The 17,213-nt window shown below is 38.1% G+C and overlaps 1 protein-coding gene across 10 annotated transcripts in view; it reads left to right on the top strand.

The window, feature by feature from the left end:
* Window positions 1-17,213, top strand: part of TSBP1 (testis expressed basic protein 1) — a 264,417-nt gene that overhangs the window by 178,464 nt on the left and 68,740 nt on the right. For all 10 annotated transcript variants that reach the window (XM_032340735.1, XM_032340740.1, XM_032340741.1 and 7 more), the window contains one exon: window positions 8,547-8,567. In XM_032340735.1, the coding sequence (XP_032196626.1) occupies window positions 8,547-8,567 (21 nt within the window). The remainder of the gene's footprint in view (window positions 1-8,546; window positions 8,568-17,213) is intronic.

Here is a 17,213-nt window from a genome sequence, read left to right on the forward strand (position 1 = left end):
ATGGAGCACTTTTTCATGTGTCTGTTGGCCATCTGGATGTCTTCTTTGAAGAAATGTCTGTTCATGTCCTCTGCCCATTTCTTGATTGGATCATTTGTTCTTTGGGTGTTGAGTTTGCTAAGTTCTTTATAGATTCTGGACACTAGTCCTTTATCTGATACGTCGTTTGCAAATATCTTCTCCCATTCTGTCAGTTGTCTTTTGATTTTGTTAACTGCTTCTTTTGCTGTGCAAAAGATTTGATCTTGATGAAATCCCAATAGTTCATTTTTGCCCTTGCTTCCCTTGCCTTTGGCGTTGTTCCTAGGAAGATGTTGCTGCGGCTGAGGTCGAAGAGGTTGCTGCCTGTGTTCTCCTCAAGGATTTTGATGGATTCCTTTCGTACATTGAGGTCCTTCATCCATTTTGAGTCTATTTTTGTGTGTGGTGTAAGGAAATGGTCGAATTTCATTTTTCTGCATGTGGCTGTCCAATTTTCCCAGCACCATTTATTGAAGAGGCTGTCTTTTTTCCATTGGACATTCTTTCCTGCTTTGTCGAAGATTAGTTGACTGTAGAGTTGAGGGTCTATTTCTGGGCTCTCTATTCTGTTCCATCGATCTATGTGTCTGTTTTTGTGCCAGTACCATGCTGTCTTGATGATGACAGCTTTGTAATAGAGCTTGAAATCTGGAATTCTGATGCCACCAACGTTGGCTTTCTTTTTCAATATCCCTTTGGCTATTCGAGGTCTTTTCTGGTTCCATATAAATTTTAGAATTATTTGTTCCATTTCTTTGAAAAAGATGGATGGTACTCTGATAGGAATTGCATTAAATGTGTAGATTGCTTTAGGTAGCATAGACATTATCACAATATTTATTCTTCCAATCCAGGAGCATGGAACATTTTTCCATTTCTTTGTGTTATCCTCAATTTCTTTCATGAGTACTTTATAGTTTTCTGAGTTTAGATTCTGTGCCTCTTTGGTTAGGCTTATTCCTAGGTATCTTATGATTTGGGGTGCAATTGTAAATGGGATTGACTCCTTAATTTCTCTTTCTTCTGTCTTTTTGTTGGTGTAGAGAAATGCAACTGATTTCTGTGCATTGATTTTATATCCTGACACTTTACTGAATTCCTGTACAAGTTCTAGCAGTTTTGGAGTGGAGTCTTTTGGGTATTCCACATATAGTATCATATCATCTGCGAAGAGTGATAATTTGACTTCTTCTTTGCCGATTTGGATGCCTTTAATTTCCTTTTGTTGTCTGATTGCTGAGGCTAGGACCTCTAGTACTATGTTGAATAGCAGTGGTGATAATGGACATCCCTGCCGTGTTCCTGACCTTAGCGGAAAAGCTTTCAGTTTTTCTCCATTGAGAATGATATTTTCGGTGGGTTTTTCATAGATGGCTTTGATGATATTGAGGTATGTGCCCTCTATCCCTACACTTTGAAGAGTTTTGATCAGGAAGGGATGCTGTACTTTGTCAAATGCTTTTTCAGCATCTATTGAGAGTATCATATGGTTCTTGTTCTTTCTTTTATTGATGTGTTGTATCACATTGACTGATTTGCGGATGTTGAACCAACCTTGCAGCCCTGGAATAAATCCCACTTGGTCGTGGTGAATAATCCTTTTAATGTACTGTTGAATCCTATTGGCTACTATTTTGTTGAGTATTTTCGCATCTGTGTTCATCAAGGATATCGGTCTATAGCTCTCTTTTTTGATGGGATCCTTGTCTGGTTTTGGGATCAAGGTGATGCTGGCCTCATAAAATGAGTTTGGAAGTTTTCCTTCCATTTCTATTTTTTGGAACAGTTTCAGGAGAATAGGAATTAGTTCTTCTTTAAATGTTTGGTAGAATTCCCCCGGGAAGCCGTCTGGCCCTGGGCTTTTGTTTGTTTGGAGATTTTTAATGACTGTTTCAATCTCCTTACTGGTTATGGGTCTGTTCAGGCTTTCTATTTCTTCCTGGTTCAGTTGTGGTAGTTTATATGTTTCTAGGAATGCATCCATTTCTTCCAGATTTTCAAATTTGTTGGCGTAGAGGTGCTCATAGTATGTTCTTGTAAGAGTTTGTATTTCTTTGGTGTTAGTTGTGATCTCTTCTCTTTCATTCATGATTTTATTTATTTGGGTCCTTTCTCTTTTCTTATTGATAAGTCGGGCCCGGGGTTTATCAATTTTTTTAATTCTTTCAAAGAACCAGCTCCTAGTTTTGTTGATTTGTTCTATTGTTTTTTTTTTTTGGTTTCTATTTCATTGATTTCTGCTCTGATCTTTATGATTTCTCTTCTCCTGCTGGGCTTAGGGTTTCTTTCTTGTTCTTTCTCCAGCTCCTTTAGGTGTAGGGTTATGTTGTGTACCTGAGACCTTTCTTGTTTCTTGAGAAAGGCTTGTACCGCTATATATTTTCCTCTCAGGACTGCCTTTGTTGTGTCCCACAGATTTTGAACCGTAGTATTTTCATTATCATTTGTTTCCATGATTTTTTTCAATTCTTCTTTAATTTCCCAGTTGACCCATTCATTCTTTAGAAGGATGCTGTTTAGTCTCCATGTATTTGGGTTCCTTCCAAACATCCTTTTGTGGTTGAGTTCTAGCTTTAGAGCATTGTGGTCTGAAAATATGCAGGGAATGATCCCAGTCTTTTGGTACCGGTTGAGTCCTGATTTAGGACCGAGGATGTGATCTATTCTGGAGAATGTTCCATGTGCACTAGAGAAGAATGTGTATTCTGTTGCTTTGGGATGAAATCTTCTGAATATATCTGTGATGTCCATCTGGTCCAGTGTGTCGTTTAAGGCATTTATTTCCTTGCTGATCTTTTGCTTGGATGATCTGTCCATTTCAGTGAGGGGAGTGTTAAAGTCCCCTACTATTATTGTATTATTGTTGATGTGTTTCTTTGATTTTGTTATTAATTGGTTTATATAGTTGGCTGCTCCCACGTTGGGGGCATAGATATTTAAAATTGTTAAATCTTCTTGTTGGACAGACCCTTTGAGTATGATATAGTGTCCTTCCTCATCTCTTATTATAGTCTTTGGCTTAAAATCTAATTGATCTGATATAAGGATTGCCACTCCTGCTTTCTTCTGATGTCCATTAGCATGGTAAATTCTTTTCCACCCCCTCACTTTAAATCTGGAGGTGTCTTCGGGCTTAAAATGAGTTTCTTGGAGGCAACATATAGATGGGTTTTGTTTTTTTATCCATTCTGATACCCTGTGTCTTTTGACAGGGGCATTTAGCCCATTAACATTCAGGGTAACTATTGAGAGATATGAATTTAGTGCCATTGTATTGCCTGTAAGGTGACTGTTACTGTATATGGTCTCTGTTCCTTTCTGATCTACCACTTGTAGGCTCTCTCTTTGCTTAGAGGACCCCTTTCAATATTTCCTGTAGAGCTGGTTTGGTGTTTGCAAATTCTTTCAGTTGTTGTTTGTCCTGGAAGCTATTAATCTTTCCTTCTATTTTCAATGATAGCCTAGCTGGATATAGTATTCTTGGCTGCATGTTTTTCTCGTTTAGTGCTCTGAATATATCATGCCAGCTCTTTCTGGCCTGCCAGGTCTCTGTGGATAAGTCAGCTGCCAATCTAATATTTTTACCATTGTATGTTACAGACTTCTTTTCCCGGGCTGCTTTCAGGATTTTCTCTTTGTCACTGAGACTTGTAAATGTTACTATTAGGTGATGGGGTGTGGGCCTATTCTTATTGATTTTGAGGGGCGTTCTCTGAGCCTCCTGAATTTTGATGCTCGTTCCCTTTGCCATATTGGGGAAATTCTCCCCAATAATTCTCTCCAGTATACCTTCTGCTCCCCTCTCTCTTTCTTCTTCTTCTGGAATCCCAATTATTCTAATGTTGTTTCGTCTTATGGTGTCACTTATCTCTCGAATTCTCTCCTCGTGGTCCAGTAGCTGTTTGTCCCTTTTTTGCTCAGCTTCTTTATTCTCTGTCATTTGGTCTTCTATATCACTAATTCTTTCTTCTGCCTCATTTATCCTAGCAGTGAGAGCCTCCATTTTTTATTGCACCTCATTAATAGCTTTTTTGATTTCAACTTGGTTAGATTTTAGTTCTTTTATTTCTCCAGAAAGGGCTTTTATATCTCCCGAGAGGGTTTCTCTAATATCTTCCATGCCTTTTTCGAGCCCGGCTAGAACCTTGAGAATTGTCATTCTGAACTCTAGATCTGACATATTACCAATGTCTGTATTGATTAGGTCCCTAGCCTTCGGTACTGCCTCTTGTTCTTTTTTTTGTGTTGAATTTTTCCGTCTTGTCATTTTGTCCAGATAAGAGTATATGAAGGAGCAAGTAAAATACTAAAAGGGTGGCAACAACCCCAGCAAAATATGCCTTAACCAAATTAGAAGAGATCCTAAATCGTGAGGGGGGAGAAAGGGGATAAAAAGAGGTTCAGAAAGGAAGAAAGAAAAAAGAAAAAAAAGAAAAGAAAAGAATTTAAAAAAAGAAAACAAATAAAGAAAAATATAAAAAGAAAAAATATATATATTAGATAAACTAGTTAAAAAACGTTAAAAAAGAAAAAGGTAAAATTTAAAAAAAAATTTTACCAGAAGGCGAGAAAAAAATCAAAAAATGAAAAAGAAAAAATTTAAATTAACTGCAAGACTAAAAAAAATCACAGGGAAAAAGCCATGAGTTCCGTGCTTTGCTTTCTCCTCCTCTGGAATTCTGTTGTTCTCCTGGTCTTTGAAACCGCACTCATTGGTAGGTGAACTTGGTCTCGGCTGGATTTCTTGTTGATCTTCTGATGGAGGGGCCTGTTGTAGTGATTCTCAAGTGTCTTTGTCCCAGGCGGAATTGCACTGCCCTTACCTGGGGCCAGAGTGAGTAATCCGCTCGGGTTTGCTTTCAGGAGCTTTTGTTCCCTGAGCGCTTTCCCTAGAGTTCCGGAGGACGGGAATACAAATGGCGGCCTCCTGGTCTCCGGCCCGAGGAGCCGAGAGCCCAGGGCCCCACTCCTCAGTGCGCCCTCAGAGAACAGCGCCCAGTTACTCCCGTCTGCCTGACCTCCGGACGGCCGCGCTCCGAGCTCACCGAGCCTGCGACTGGTTCAAGGTAACACCGAGCTGTGAGCTTACTGTCGGCTCTGTCTCTGTAGCCGGCTTTCCCGTTCCAATACCCGCAAGGTCTGCGACACTCAGACACCCCCGATCCTTCTGTGACCCTGCAGGACCTGAGGCCACGCTGACCCCGCATGGGTTTCGCCCCGGTTTAGCCTCTGGAGCGATGTCCCTCAGCAGAACAGACTTTTAAAAGTCCTGATTTTGTGCGCCGTTGCTCCGCTGCTTGCCGGGAGCCGTCCCCTCCCCCCAGGGGTCTATCTTCCCGTCGCTTTGGATTCACTTCTCCGCCGGTCCTACCTTTCAGAAAGTGGTTGTTTTTCTGTTTCCAGAATTGCTGTTCTTCTTCTCTTCGATCTGCCGATGGATTTTCAGGTGTTTGCAATCTTTAGACAAGCTATCTAGCTGATCTCCAGCTAGCTGAAGTAGTCTCAGCCTGCTACTTCTCCGCCATCTTGACTCCTCCCCCCCTGGTTTAACAGGTTTTAATATGGAATCGGCCCCAACAGTATGTCCTAGAATTGGCCTGCTTTGTTAATTTTGATAGGAGTTCTCTGTGCCTCCTGGATATGGATTTCTGTTTTCTTCCCCAGATTAGGGTAATTTTCTGGTATTACTTTTTGAAATAAACTTTATGCACCCTTTTTTCTCTTCTTCTTGGATTCCTAAAAAGAGATGTTACTACATTTGATGGAGTCACTGGTTCTCCAAATCTTATCTCACTTTGCATAATCCTTCTTTCTGTCCTTCATTCAGCTTCATTATTTCCCATTATTTTGTCTTTGAGGCCACTAATACTTTCCCCCATTTCTTCCATCCTTCTGTGAATTGCATTATGCCTGTTTCCAGTCCTGTTTATTGCATTATTCATCTCTGATTGATTTTTTTTTTTTAACTTTTCTATCTCTATCGTATGGTCTCTGAGCTCTCCTATTCTTTTCTCAAGCCGTCAGTATCCTTATGATTGTTGCTTTAAATTCTCCATCATGCATGTTACTTATATGTATTTTTCCTTAGGTCTCTGGCCATGGCCTTACCTTGTTCTTTAACCTAGGATAAATTCTTCTGCCCTGACATTTTGTCTAAGTCTCTGACTTCTTCCCTGTGTTAGAAAAGCCACTTAAAAGTTCTGCTACTGCAAGTATTAGCCTTATGAAGAAGAGATCATGTTGTGTCCAGCGCCTGGTGCTTCAGGAGATCTCTGGAGTGTGCTGTGTCAGCTCTGCTATTGTATTTTGGCTGCTCTAGCCTCCAAGACAGCCATCACAGAGGCACTCATAGCCAGTTGTGGATAGCATTGGTTACCTGCGCTCAATGTGGCAAGTTTAAACCAGGTGTACTGTGGTGTGCTTATGAAATGAAACCTGACATCAACTACATGAGAACCTGTTGAACTCTGTGGTAGGAAGACATGGAGTAAGCAGGGGTTTGTGCTGGTGGTTTAGGAGAGGGGCCTGCCACACTGAATCTGAGAAACTTGAGTAACTCAGAACAGAAGTCCAGCCAGGGCTCAGATGTGTGGAACCTGGTGTAAACAAGTTAGGCAGCATGCACTGATGCTTCTTCTCACAAGTGGCTCTCTGTTTATGCTGAGGGGTAGGAGAGGCAAATGGCACCAGTCAGCTACTCTGTCCTTGCAAAAGCCTCTTGGTGAATGCTGCCTCTCAAAAAAGTGTTCCTGGAAAATAAATAAAATAAAATAAAATAAAATAAAATAGTGCTCTGGAATAGTAAATAGCCTCTCTTTCTACCCTCTAGGTACTTTTCAGATCACTGTTTCCAAGCTGTCTATGCCCAGATGGTTTGTCTGCCTTCTCTCCAGGAATAGCACAGTAGTACCCTCTGGATCTATCCCAACCAAATTTTCTTTCAAAACTCCTTTAAAACTCCAGACTTTAAGCCTCGCTGATTGCAAGAACTTATGAAACTCAGTCCCTCTTGTTTTCAAAACCAAGGGCTTTGGGAGAAACTTCCTTCTTATGTTCTCTCCTATGTGCTCCTCTCTCACCATTCTCCAGTCCACAGGTCTTTCCCTTCTGCAGCATCCAGGATCTGTTTCTCCCCTAAACCTTATCTCAGCACTTCCTATCTTCTTTGATGTGGACTTTTCTCTTCCTTTAGTTGTGGATTTTGTTCTATCAGTCTTCAGGTTGATTTCTCGATTAGCCAGGATAGTTTGATAGTTATCTAGTTGTGTTTATGGGACAAGAGGAGTCTATAGTCCTCCTAATCTGCCACCTTTCTTTCCTGCCTATACTACACCATATTTATTTTATCCACGCATCCATCTGTGGGCACCTAGGTTGCTTCCATATCTTGGCTATTGTAAATAATGCTGCAATTAACATTCCTATCATTTTAAAAATACAGTTTATCTAGACTCTGATATTTCTCCATTTCTCACCCAGCTAATTAAAAACACAAAGCAAAAAAAAATCTCCTGATGAGTTTTTGAATCAACAACAAACAAACAAACAAAAAATTGTTTTAAGTAGCACAAAAGTCTATAGGGTTAGTCATGCATTCTTTCTCTTCTTTTTTTTTTGTTTGTTTTTTTAATTATGTCACACTAGTCACCAGACAGTATGTCATTAGTTTTGATGTAATGCTCCAAGATTCATTGTTTACATATAATATCCAGTGCTCCATGCAATATGTGTCCTCCTTAATACCCACCACCATGCTTACCCATCCTCCCAACACTTTCCTCTCTAAAACCCTCAGTTTGTTTCTCAGAATCTATAGTCTCTCATGGTTCATCTCCCTCTCTGATTATCCCCCTTCATATTTCCCTTCCTTCTCCTAATGTCCTCCATGCTATTCCTTATGTTTCACAAGTAAGTGAAACAATATGATAATTCTTAATCAAATAAATAGAGGGTAGCTGAAAAAGACGAGCGATGGTTGGAAATGAAAAAAAAAAATGAGGATGACTGAAAAGGAAAGAAGCAGAATTTTTGAGTCTTGCAGGCTCTCAAGACACATGGGAGTCTAGGGGGAAAGAATCAATTCCTGTGTAGAAAGAATGAACTCATTTATAATATTTATGTATATAAACTACATGAATTCTGAGCTATTCAAAGATTTGAATATGTAAAGAATGCACAAAAGAATGAGCTAGTCTTTAATATAGAGTCCCAAGAAAAATTTCTCAGTTGGCAGGGATTTTATAGACCCATAGCAGATGAGTGAGTAGACGATGGTCAATTTAGTCTAAAACACTACAAATCAAAGTTCTCTCTAGTTCAAAACTATATCTTACATGTCTGATTAAGGACAAGCTTTCTAGGAATCATAACAGCAAATTAACGAATGCAGAAATATATGTGCTTTTTGAGTGTCATTTTTTTGGACTCCCCAAGGTATATTTACAAAGGAAATATGTTGTATAGTTAATAGCTAAGATAATAATAATAATAATAACAATAGTAATAATTGTTTGTTTTTATTTTAGCAAATGTCCCACCACTTCCTCGTAAGTACAGTATCTTATTTATAATTCCACAGCTATAGTCTGTTGCTATATATACAGGATTAATATTAAGTTCTATTGCCATTGTATTTCAGTAGAGGAAAAGCCAAGAAGTTTTACTGTGTTATTGACAATTATCTTGAAACTTAACCCAAAGGATTTACAGAAACAATAGATATTGAAGCACACCATCACTCAGTCAAGCTAGCTGACTTACCAGTAACAAAGAAGAATATCCTTAACTAGCAATAAAAATAAGTCAAAACTGTGAAAAAAAAAGAAAAACACAAAGAAGAGGGATAACTTTTTAATATGTCTTAGTGAATATTCTAAATCATACACACAATGTCCAAAAATTCAGTTATAAGTCCAAATAATTGGAAGGGGAGGTGAACCATGAAAGACTATGGACTCTGAAAAACAATCTGAGGGGTTTGAAGTGGCAGGGGGGTGGGTGGTTGGGGTACCAGGTGGTGGGTATTATTGAGGGCACAGATTGCATGGATCACTGGGTGTGGTGCAAAAATAATGAAGACTGTTATGCTGCAAAAAAAAAAAAAAATACTGCTTTGTTGTCCTAGACTCTAATATTAACTTACTTTGAGCTGAGATTGCTCCTTGAAATACTAAGCAAGAGATCCAAAGGTGGGCTTCAGAGGCTCCATAAAAATTGGATCCTGTAGGAATTTTTTATACCAGTTGATGTCATCTGCAAATAGTATTAAATTTTATTTCTTCCTTTCAAAAAAAAAAAAAAAAAAAACCAGAGAGCCAAATAATTAAAGAGATTTTAAAAATGGACTATACCCATATTTCTTCTAAGGTACCAAAATTAAAAGAATATAATAAATTAGAAATAATATTACAAATATAATAGGCAGAGAATTCCTAAAAAGTAAAAGAAAAGCTAGGTAGGAAAATGGAAACAGCAAAGTGCAAAGAAATCAAACTGACTATATTGTATCTTAATAGAAGAAACAAGTAGAATTACTATTACCCACTTTATACTAACAAAAGAAGTTAATCAATAAGGAAAATTATTTTTTAAAGGTAATAGATCACATGAGCTTAGATTTTATGATAACTGAGGACAAACAACTAAAAATTTTCATATAATCTAAACTGAACTTTAGGGCAGCCTACTATAAACATTACACTTTTTACTTCTAAACATAGAAGACTGCCATAGCTGTGAGAAATTATGATCCCCTCTGGAAAAAAGAAACATTTCAGAACACTGGAGCAAGCTTAGGCCATTTCCCTAAAAGCTTATCAGATTTATTGACAATGGGCATGAAAAAAATGGCTCAGGTATTTTTTGGTTCCAAATCTGGCAGGGACAAAAAAGCATTCTCAAATTCATAGAAACAGAATGTCTCCCAGTGCCACCACCTTCTGGTTACCACATGGGGAAGAATGAGAAATGCCTAATTTTAATCTTGTCCAAAGGCCTTGTTTCAAAAAATGCTACTCAAACTAGACCATGACCAGGCTACTTGCACCATTTACCCTATGCTGAAAATTATTTCAAGGTCTCATTTCTCATAGTTTCTTCACTTTTCCATTAAATACCTTAAATTTTTTTTTGGATATAATTGACATACAATATTACATTATTTTCAGGTGTAAAATAGCATCAAGTGTAAAATACAGCATGTATTTACAGGTGTAAAATATAATATTACATTATTTTCAGGTGTAAAATAGCATCAGGTGTAAAATACAACATCACTGTACATTATGTTATGCTCACTACAGTGTAGCTACCCAAGGAGGATTGAAGGAAAGAGACCTCTATATTTTAACTTGGACAAATAGAAAACACAGAGGAAGAGGAAAAAACATTATACAATTATATAGTTCTTCATTTTTATTTACTGTCCAGACAATGACACAGCGAAGCCCAGAAAAGGAGAGTAAGTCCCTAAAATTTGCTGACTCAGAGATTACCTTATAATATCATACCTTGATACTACAACAGTACGAAAGAAAAGAACCCATCTAAAAAATATTGAAGGAGATATTGCCCAATATAACAAAGTTATCAGTGAAACCACTTTGGAAATCATTTTCACATTACCTAGTGAAGTTGTAGATATGCTTATACATGATATGGCAATTCCACTACCAAGTATTCATCCTATGAAATAATAATGTTGTCACATTCTATATCTTTTTTGAGGATAGTGGTGAATCTGCAGTGAAATTAGGTTGCTTCTTGACTTTTTCCACTTAGGATTCATCCTTCCCTGACCTACTAAATAGTCTCTTTTCCCAAGTTTTTTTTTTTTAATCTTCTCCCTTGTTCTTTTTACTTGTAAGCTTATGCAATAAAAAAAAAAAAAAAATCCTCTACTGTTTTTTTAGAACAATTGCAGAAAGATTTCAAGCAGGAACATGTGTTAATCTACCATTTTTATTTGGAAATTCTATATATTTTTCATTATGTATCAAACTCCTACATGTTGTCTCTTACTGGCTTCTCCTCCCTATTGCACATCTGTCATGTCTTCCACTGCAGTCCAAATCATCCTAATTTTCATGATTAAAGAGTGAAATATTTATAACATGGTAGTTAATAACCAAGAGGAGATTGGGATAGGGTAATTTTTGAAGTTTTGTTTTTCTTTCCTTCTTATGTCCTAATATACTTGTCAGCCAAATTGAATCATTGACCTTAGAGTGGCATGTGGTGCATAAAATTAATAAAACATACATTTGATATTAAATATTCTGTTCATGTTTGATACAATATAATAAAAACTTCTGCCAACTTTTGGATAACAAATCAGAGTACAGAGGATTAAGTATAAACCTGTTAAACTCTGTATATCTGAGGACAATTTTCAACTGGTTAGATTGGGGATAGATATATACTAACTTTAGACTTAGAGGTGACTCATTAAGGATAGTACTGACACTTGAATAACATTCTTCACAGGTCCAAGGAAACGATTACACTGAGACCTTTAGGGAGTCTCAATACTGTGGGTGCTAAGGGTGTGGCCAAATCCAAGCAATTTGCTTGTTTGTTTATTGGAAAAGGTACCCCCAATGTGGGGCTCAAACTCACAACCCTGAGGTCAAGATTCACATATTCTACTGACATAGTCAGCCAGGTGCGCCATCCAGACAGTCTTTTTAAATGCAGCACACTGATAGAATGATTGACTGAAGTTGTACTAATGATGTAGAAATTCCAAACTCAGAGATTCTTAAAGGAGCTATTGTGACAATTTGACAAACCAAACATTTCACATCTGTATTTATTTTGATGATGCTTAAAAGGCATCTGATCCTTTTAAAATTTATTTATTGTTTGGATAAAGAAAGAATGCATATTCTTTGTAGAAGATCCTAACATACAAATAAGTAAATGTAGTTCTCTTGAGATGACTTATGTTATCTTGGGTCCCAGGTTTGATTGATAAGGGGTCACTGATCTGTAAAGTATAAATTTTCTTTGTTTCCTTTTTTGATGAATTTCCATTTTCTGGTAATTATTTGGTTCTCAGTTTTGGTGTCATCTAATCTGTTTGGTAAACTCCTAAACTTGTGATTTTCACCAAAAGGCTCATATTCTGCTTAGTATTTTATTCTCAATAAATTCAGTCTCCTCAAAAGTTACTGACTTTTTTTCAAAAATAAAACACTATTGGAAAAAAAAGGGAGGGGGGACAGAATAAGTGCTGGGATTGATTAGAATGGCTCTTTGGTAGATAAGAAGAAGGAAAAGAAAAAGAATGATTGAGGAAAATTTGTTTTTAATTTCTGTCCATAAAGCAAAATTTAAATCTTTGAACACTGGAGAACAGAGAACGGTATATACCAGAAGAGAATGGGTGAAAGGGAAAGAAAAAATAACTTTAACTGGACATTTTTTAAAATTTATTTTTTATTTATTTTCAGCATAACAGTATTCATTATTTTTGCACCACACCCAGTGTTCCATGCAATCCATGCCCTCTATAATACCCACCACATGGAACCCCGACCTCCCACCCCCCCACTTCAAAACCTTCAGATTGTTTTTCAGAGTCCATAGTCTCTCATGGTTCACCTCCCCTTCCAATTTCCCCCAACTCCCTTCTCCTCTCTATCTCCCTTTGTCCTCCATGCTATTTGTTATGCTCCACAAATAAGTGAAACTATATGATAATTGACTCTCTCTGCTTGACTTATTTCACTCAGCATAATCTCTTTCAGTCCCGTCCATGTTGATACAAAAGATGGGTATTCGAACTTTCTGATGGAGGCATAATACTCCATAGTGTATATGCACCACATCTTCATTATCATTGGTCCATTGAAGGGCATCTTGGTTCTTTCCACAGTTTGGCGACCATGGCCATTGCTGCTTTAAACATTGGGGTACAGATAGCCCTTCTTTTCACGACACCTGTATCTTTGGAGTAAATACCCAGGAGTGCAATGGTAGGGTCATAGGGAAGTTCTATTTTTAATTTCTTGAGGAATCTCCACACTGTTCTCCAAAGTGGCTGCACCAACTTGCATTCCCACCAACAGTGGAAGAGGGTTCCCCTTTCTCCACATCCCCTCCAACACATGTTGTTTCCTGTCTTGCTAATTTTGGCCATTCTAACTGGTGTAAGGTGATACCTCAATGTGTTTTTAATTTGAATCTCCCTGAGGGCTAGTGATGATGAACATTTTTTCATACGTCTGATAGCCATTTGTATGTCTTCATTGGAAAAGTGTCTTTTCGTATCTTCTGCCCATTTTTTGATATGATTGTTTTGTGTGTGTTGAGTTTGAGAAGTTCTTTATAGATCCTGGATATCAACCTTTTGTCTGTACTATCATTTGCAAATATCTTCTCCCTTTCCGAGGGTTGCCTCTTTGTTTTCTTGACTGTTTCCTTTGCTGTGAAGAAGCTTTTGATTTTGATGAAGTTCCAAAAGTTCATTTTCGCTTTGGTTTCATTTGCCTTTGGAGACATACCTTTAAAGAAGTTGCTGTGGCTGATATCAAAGAGGTTACTGCCTATGTTCTCCTCTAGGATTCTGATGGATTCCTGTCTCACACTGAGGTCTTTTATCCATTTTGAGTTTATCTTTGTGTATGGTGTAAGAGAATGGTTGAGTTTCATTCTTCTACATATAGCTGCCCAGTTTTCACAGCACCATTTATTGAAGAGACTGTCTTTTCTCCACTGTATATTTTTTCCTGCTTTGTCGAAGATTATTTGACCATAGAGTTGAGGGTCCATATCTGGGCTCTCTACTCTGTTCCACTGGTCTATGTGTCTGTTTTTATGCCAGTACCATGCTGTCTTGGTGATCACAGCTTTGTAGTAAAGCTTTAAATCAGGTAACGTGATGCCCCCAGCTTTATTTTTGTTTTTCTTTTTTTTTTTTAATAATTTTATTTTTTATTTTATTTTATTTTTTTAAGATTTTATTTATTTATTTGATAGAGAGAGATCACAAGTAGATGGAGAGGCAGGCAGAGAGAGAGAGAGAGATGGAAGCAGGCTCCCTGCTGAGCAGAGAGCCCGATGCGGGACTCGATCCCAGGACCCTGAGATCATGACCTGAGCCGAAGGCAGCGGCTTAACCCACTGAGCCACCCAGGCGCCCTATTTTTGTTTTTCAACATTTCCTTAGTGATTTGGGGTCTCTTCTGATTCCATAAAGTTTTTAAATTATTTGCTCCAGCTCTTTGAAGAATACCAGTGGAATTTTGATCGGAATGGAATTAAAAGTATAGATTGCTCTAGGCAGTATAGACATTTTAACAATGTTTATTCCTCCGATCCAAGAGCATGGAATGGTCTTCCATTTTTTTGTGTCTTCTTCAATTTCTTTCATGAGTGTTCTGTAGTTCCTCGAGTACAGATCCTTTATGTCTTTGGTTAGGTTTATTCCCAGGTATCTTATTGTTCTTGGTGCTATAGTAAATGGAATCGATTCTCTAATTTCCCTTTCTGTGTTTTCATTGTCAGTATATAAGAAAGTCACTGATTTCTGTACATTGACTTTGTATCCTGCCACATTGCTGAATAGTTGTTTGAGTTCTAGTTTGGGGGTGGAGTCTTTTGGGTTTTCCATATAAAGAATCATGTCATCTGCGAAGAGAGAGAGTTTGAAGCTTCATTACCATTTTGGATACATTTTTTTTCTCTTTGTTGTCTGATTGCTGTTGCTAGGACTTGTAATACTATGTTGAACAAAAGTGGTGAAAGTGCGCATCCTTGTCGTGTTCCTGATCTCAACGTTCCCGTTGAAGGCTGCAAGCTTTTTCCCATTGAGGATAATATTTGCTGTGGGTCTTTCATAGATAGATTTGATGAGGTTCAGGAATGTTCCCTCTATCCCTATACTTTGAAGTATTTTAATCAGGAACGGATGCTGGATTTTGTCTAATGTTTTTTCTGCATCAATTGAGAGGACCATGTGGTTCTTCTCTTGTCTCTTATTAATTTGTTCTATCACATTGATTGATTTGCGAATGTGGAACCATCCTTGTAGCCCAGGAATGAATCTCACCTGGTCATGATGGATAATCTTTTTTTTTTTTTTTAAGATTTTATTTATTTATTTGACAGACAGAGATCACAAGCAGGTAGAGAGGCAGGCAGAGAGAGAGAGAGAGGAGGAAGCAGGCTCCCTACCGAGCAGAGAGCCCGATGCGGGACTCGATCCCAGGACCCTGAGATCATGACCTGAGCCGAAGGCAGAGGCCCAACCCTCTGAGCCACCCAGGCGCCCTGGATAATCTTTTTAATGTGCTGTTGGATCCTGTTTGCTAGGATCTTGTTGAGAATCTTAGCATCCATATTCATCATTGATATTGGTCTGAAGTTCTCCTTTTTGGTATGGTCTTTGCCTGGTTTGGGGGTCAGGTAATGCTGGCTTCATAGAAAGAGTCTGGAAGTTTTCCTTCTGCTTCCATTTTTTGAAACAGCTTCAGGAGAATAGGTGTTATTTCTTCTTTGAAAGTTTGGTAGAATTCCCCAGGGAATCCATCAGGTCCTGGGCTCTTGTTTTTTGGGAGGTTTTTATTTATTTTTTTAATATTTATTTTTTTTCAGTTTAACAGTATTCATTATTTTTGCACCACACCCAGTGCTCCATGCAATCCGTGCCCTCTATAATACCCACCACCTGGTACCCTGACCTCCCACCCCCCACCCCTTCAAAACCCTCAGATGGTTTTTCAGAGTCCATAGTCTCTCATGGTTCACCTCCCCTTCCAATTTCCCCCAACTCCCTTCTCCTCTTCTACCTCCCCATGTCCCCTGCTATTTGTTATGCTCCACAAATAAGTGAAACCATATGATAATTGACTCTCTCTGCTTGACTTATTTCACTCAGCATAATCTCTTCTAGTTTGGGGAGGTTTTTGATTACTGCTTCAATCTCGTTACTAGATATTGGTGTATTCAGGTTGTCAATTTCTTCCTGGTTCAATTTTGGGAGTTTATTGTTTTCCATGAATGCATCCATTTCATCTAGGTTGCTAAGCTTATTGGCATATAACTGTTGATAATAACTTCTGATGATTGTTTCTACTTCCTTGGTGTTCTTTGTGATCTCTCCTTTTTCATCCATAATTTTATGAATTTGAGCTTTCTCTCTTTTCTTTTCGATTAGTGTGGCCAATTGTTTTTTGATCTTTTTGATTCTTTCAAATAAACCAGCTTCTAGTCTCATTGATACGTTCTACTGTATCTCTGGTTTCTACCTCATTGATTTCAGCTCTAATCCTGATGATTTCCCTTCTTATGTGTGGAGTTGGTTTGATTTGTTGTTGATTCTCCAGTCTTTAAGGTGTAGAGACAGCTGGTGTGTTCTGGATTTTTCAATTATTTTGAGGGAGTCTTGGATGGCTATGTATTTTCCCCTTAGGACTGCCTTTTCTGTATCCCATAGGTTTTGGACCGAAGTGTCTTCATTCTATTGGTTTCCATGAATTGTTTCAGTTCTTCTTTGATCTCCTGGTTGATCCAAGCATTCTTAAGCAAGGTAGTCTTTAGCTTCCAGGTGTTTCAGTTCCTTCTGAACTTTTCCTTGTGATTGAGCTCCAGTTTCAAAGCATTGTGATCTGAGAATGTGTAGGGAATAATCTCAGTCTTTTGGTATCGTTTGAGTCCTGATTTGTGACCCAGTATGTGGTCTGTTCTGGAGAAGTTTCCATGTGCACTTGAGAAGAATGAGTATTCTGTTGTTTTAGGGTAGAATGTTCTGTATATATCTATGTGGTCCATCTGGTCCAATGTGTCGTTCAATGCTCTTGTTTCTTTGTTGATTTTCTGCTTCGATGATCTGTCTATTTCTGAGAGAGGCGTGTTAAGATCTCCTATGATTAGTGTATTCATATCAATATGACTCTTTATCTTGATTAACAGTTTTCTTATGTAATTGGCTGCTCTCATATTGGTGGGCATAGATATTTACAATTGCTAGATCATCTTGGTGGATAGTCCCTTTAAGAATGATGTAGTGTCCTTCTGTATCTCTGATTACAGTCATTAGTTTAAAATCTAATTTGTCTGATATGAAAATCGCTACCCCAGCCTTCTGAGGCCCATTGGCATGAAAGATGCTTCTCCATCCCTTCACTTTCAGTCTGGGTGTATCTTTAGGTTCAAAATGGGTCTCTTGTAGACAAAATATGGATGGGTCC

The sequence above is a fragment of the Mustela erminea genome, chromosome 4, assembly GCF_009829155.1.
Source record: "Mustela erminea isolate mMusErm1 chromosome 4, mMusErm1.Pri, whole genome shotgun sequence".
Classification (NCBI taxonomy): domain Eukaryota; kingdom Metazoa; phylum Chordata; class Mammalia; order Carnivora; family Mustelidae; genus Mustela; species Mustela erminea.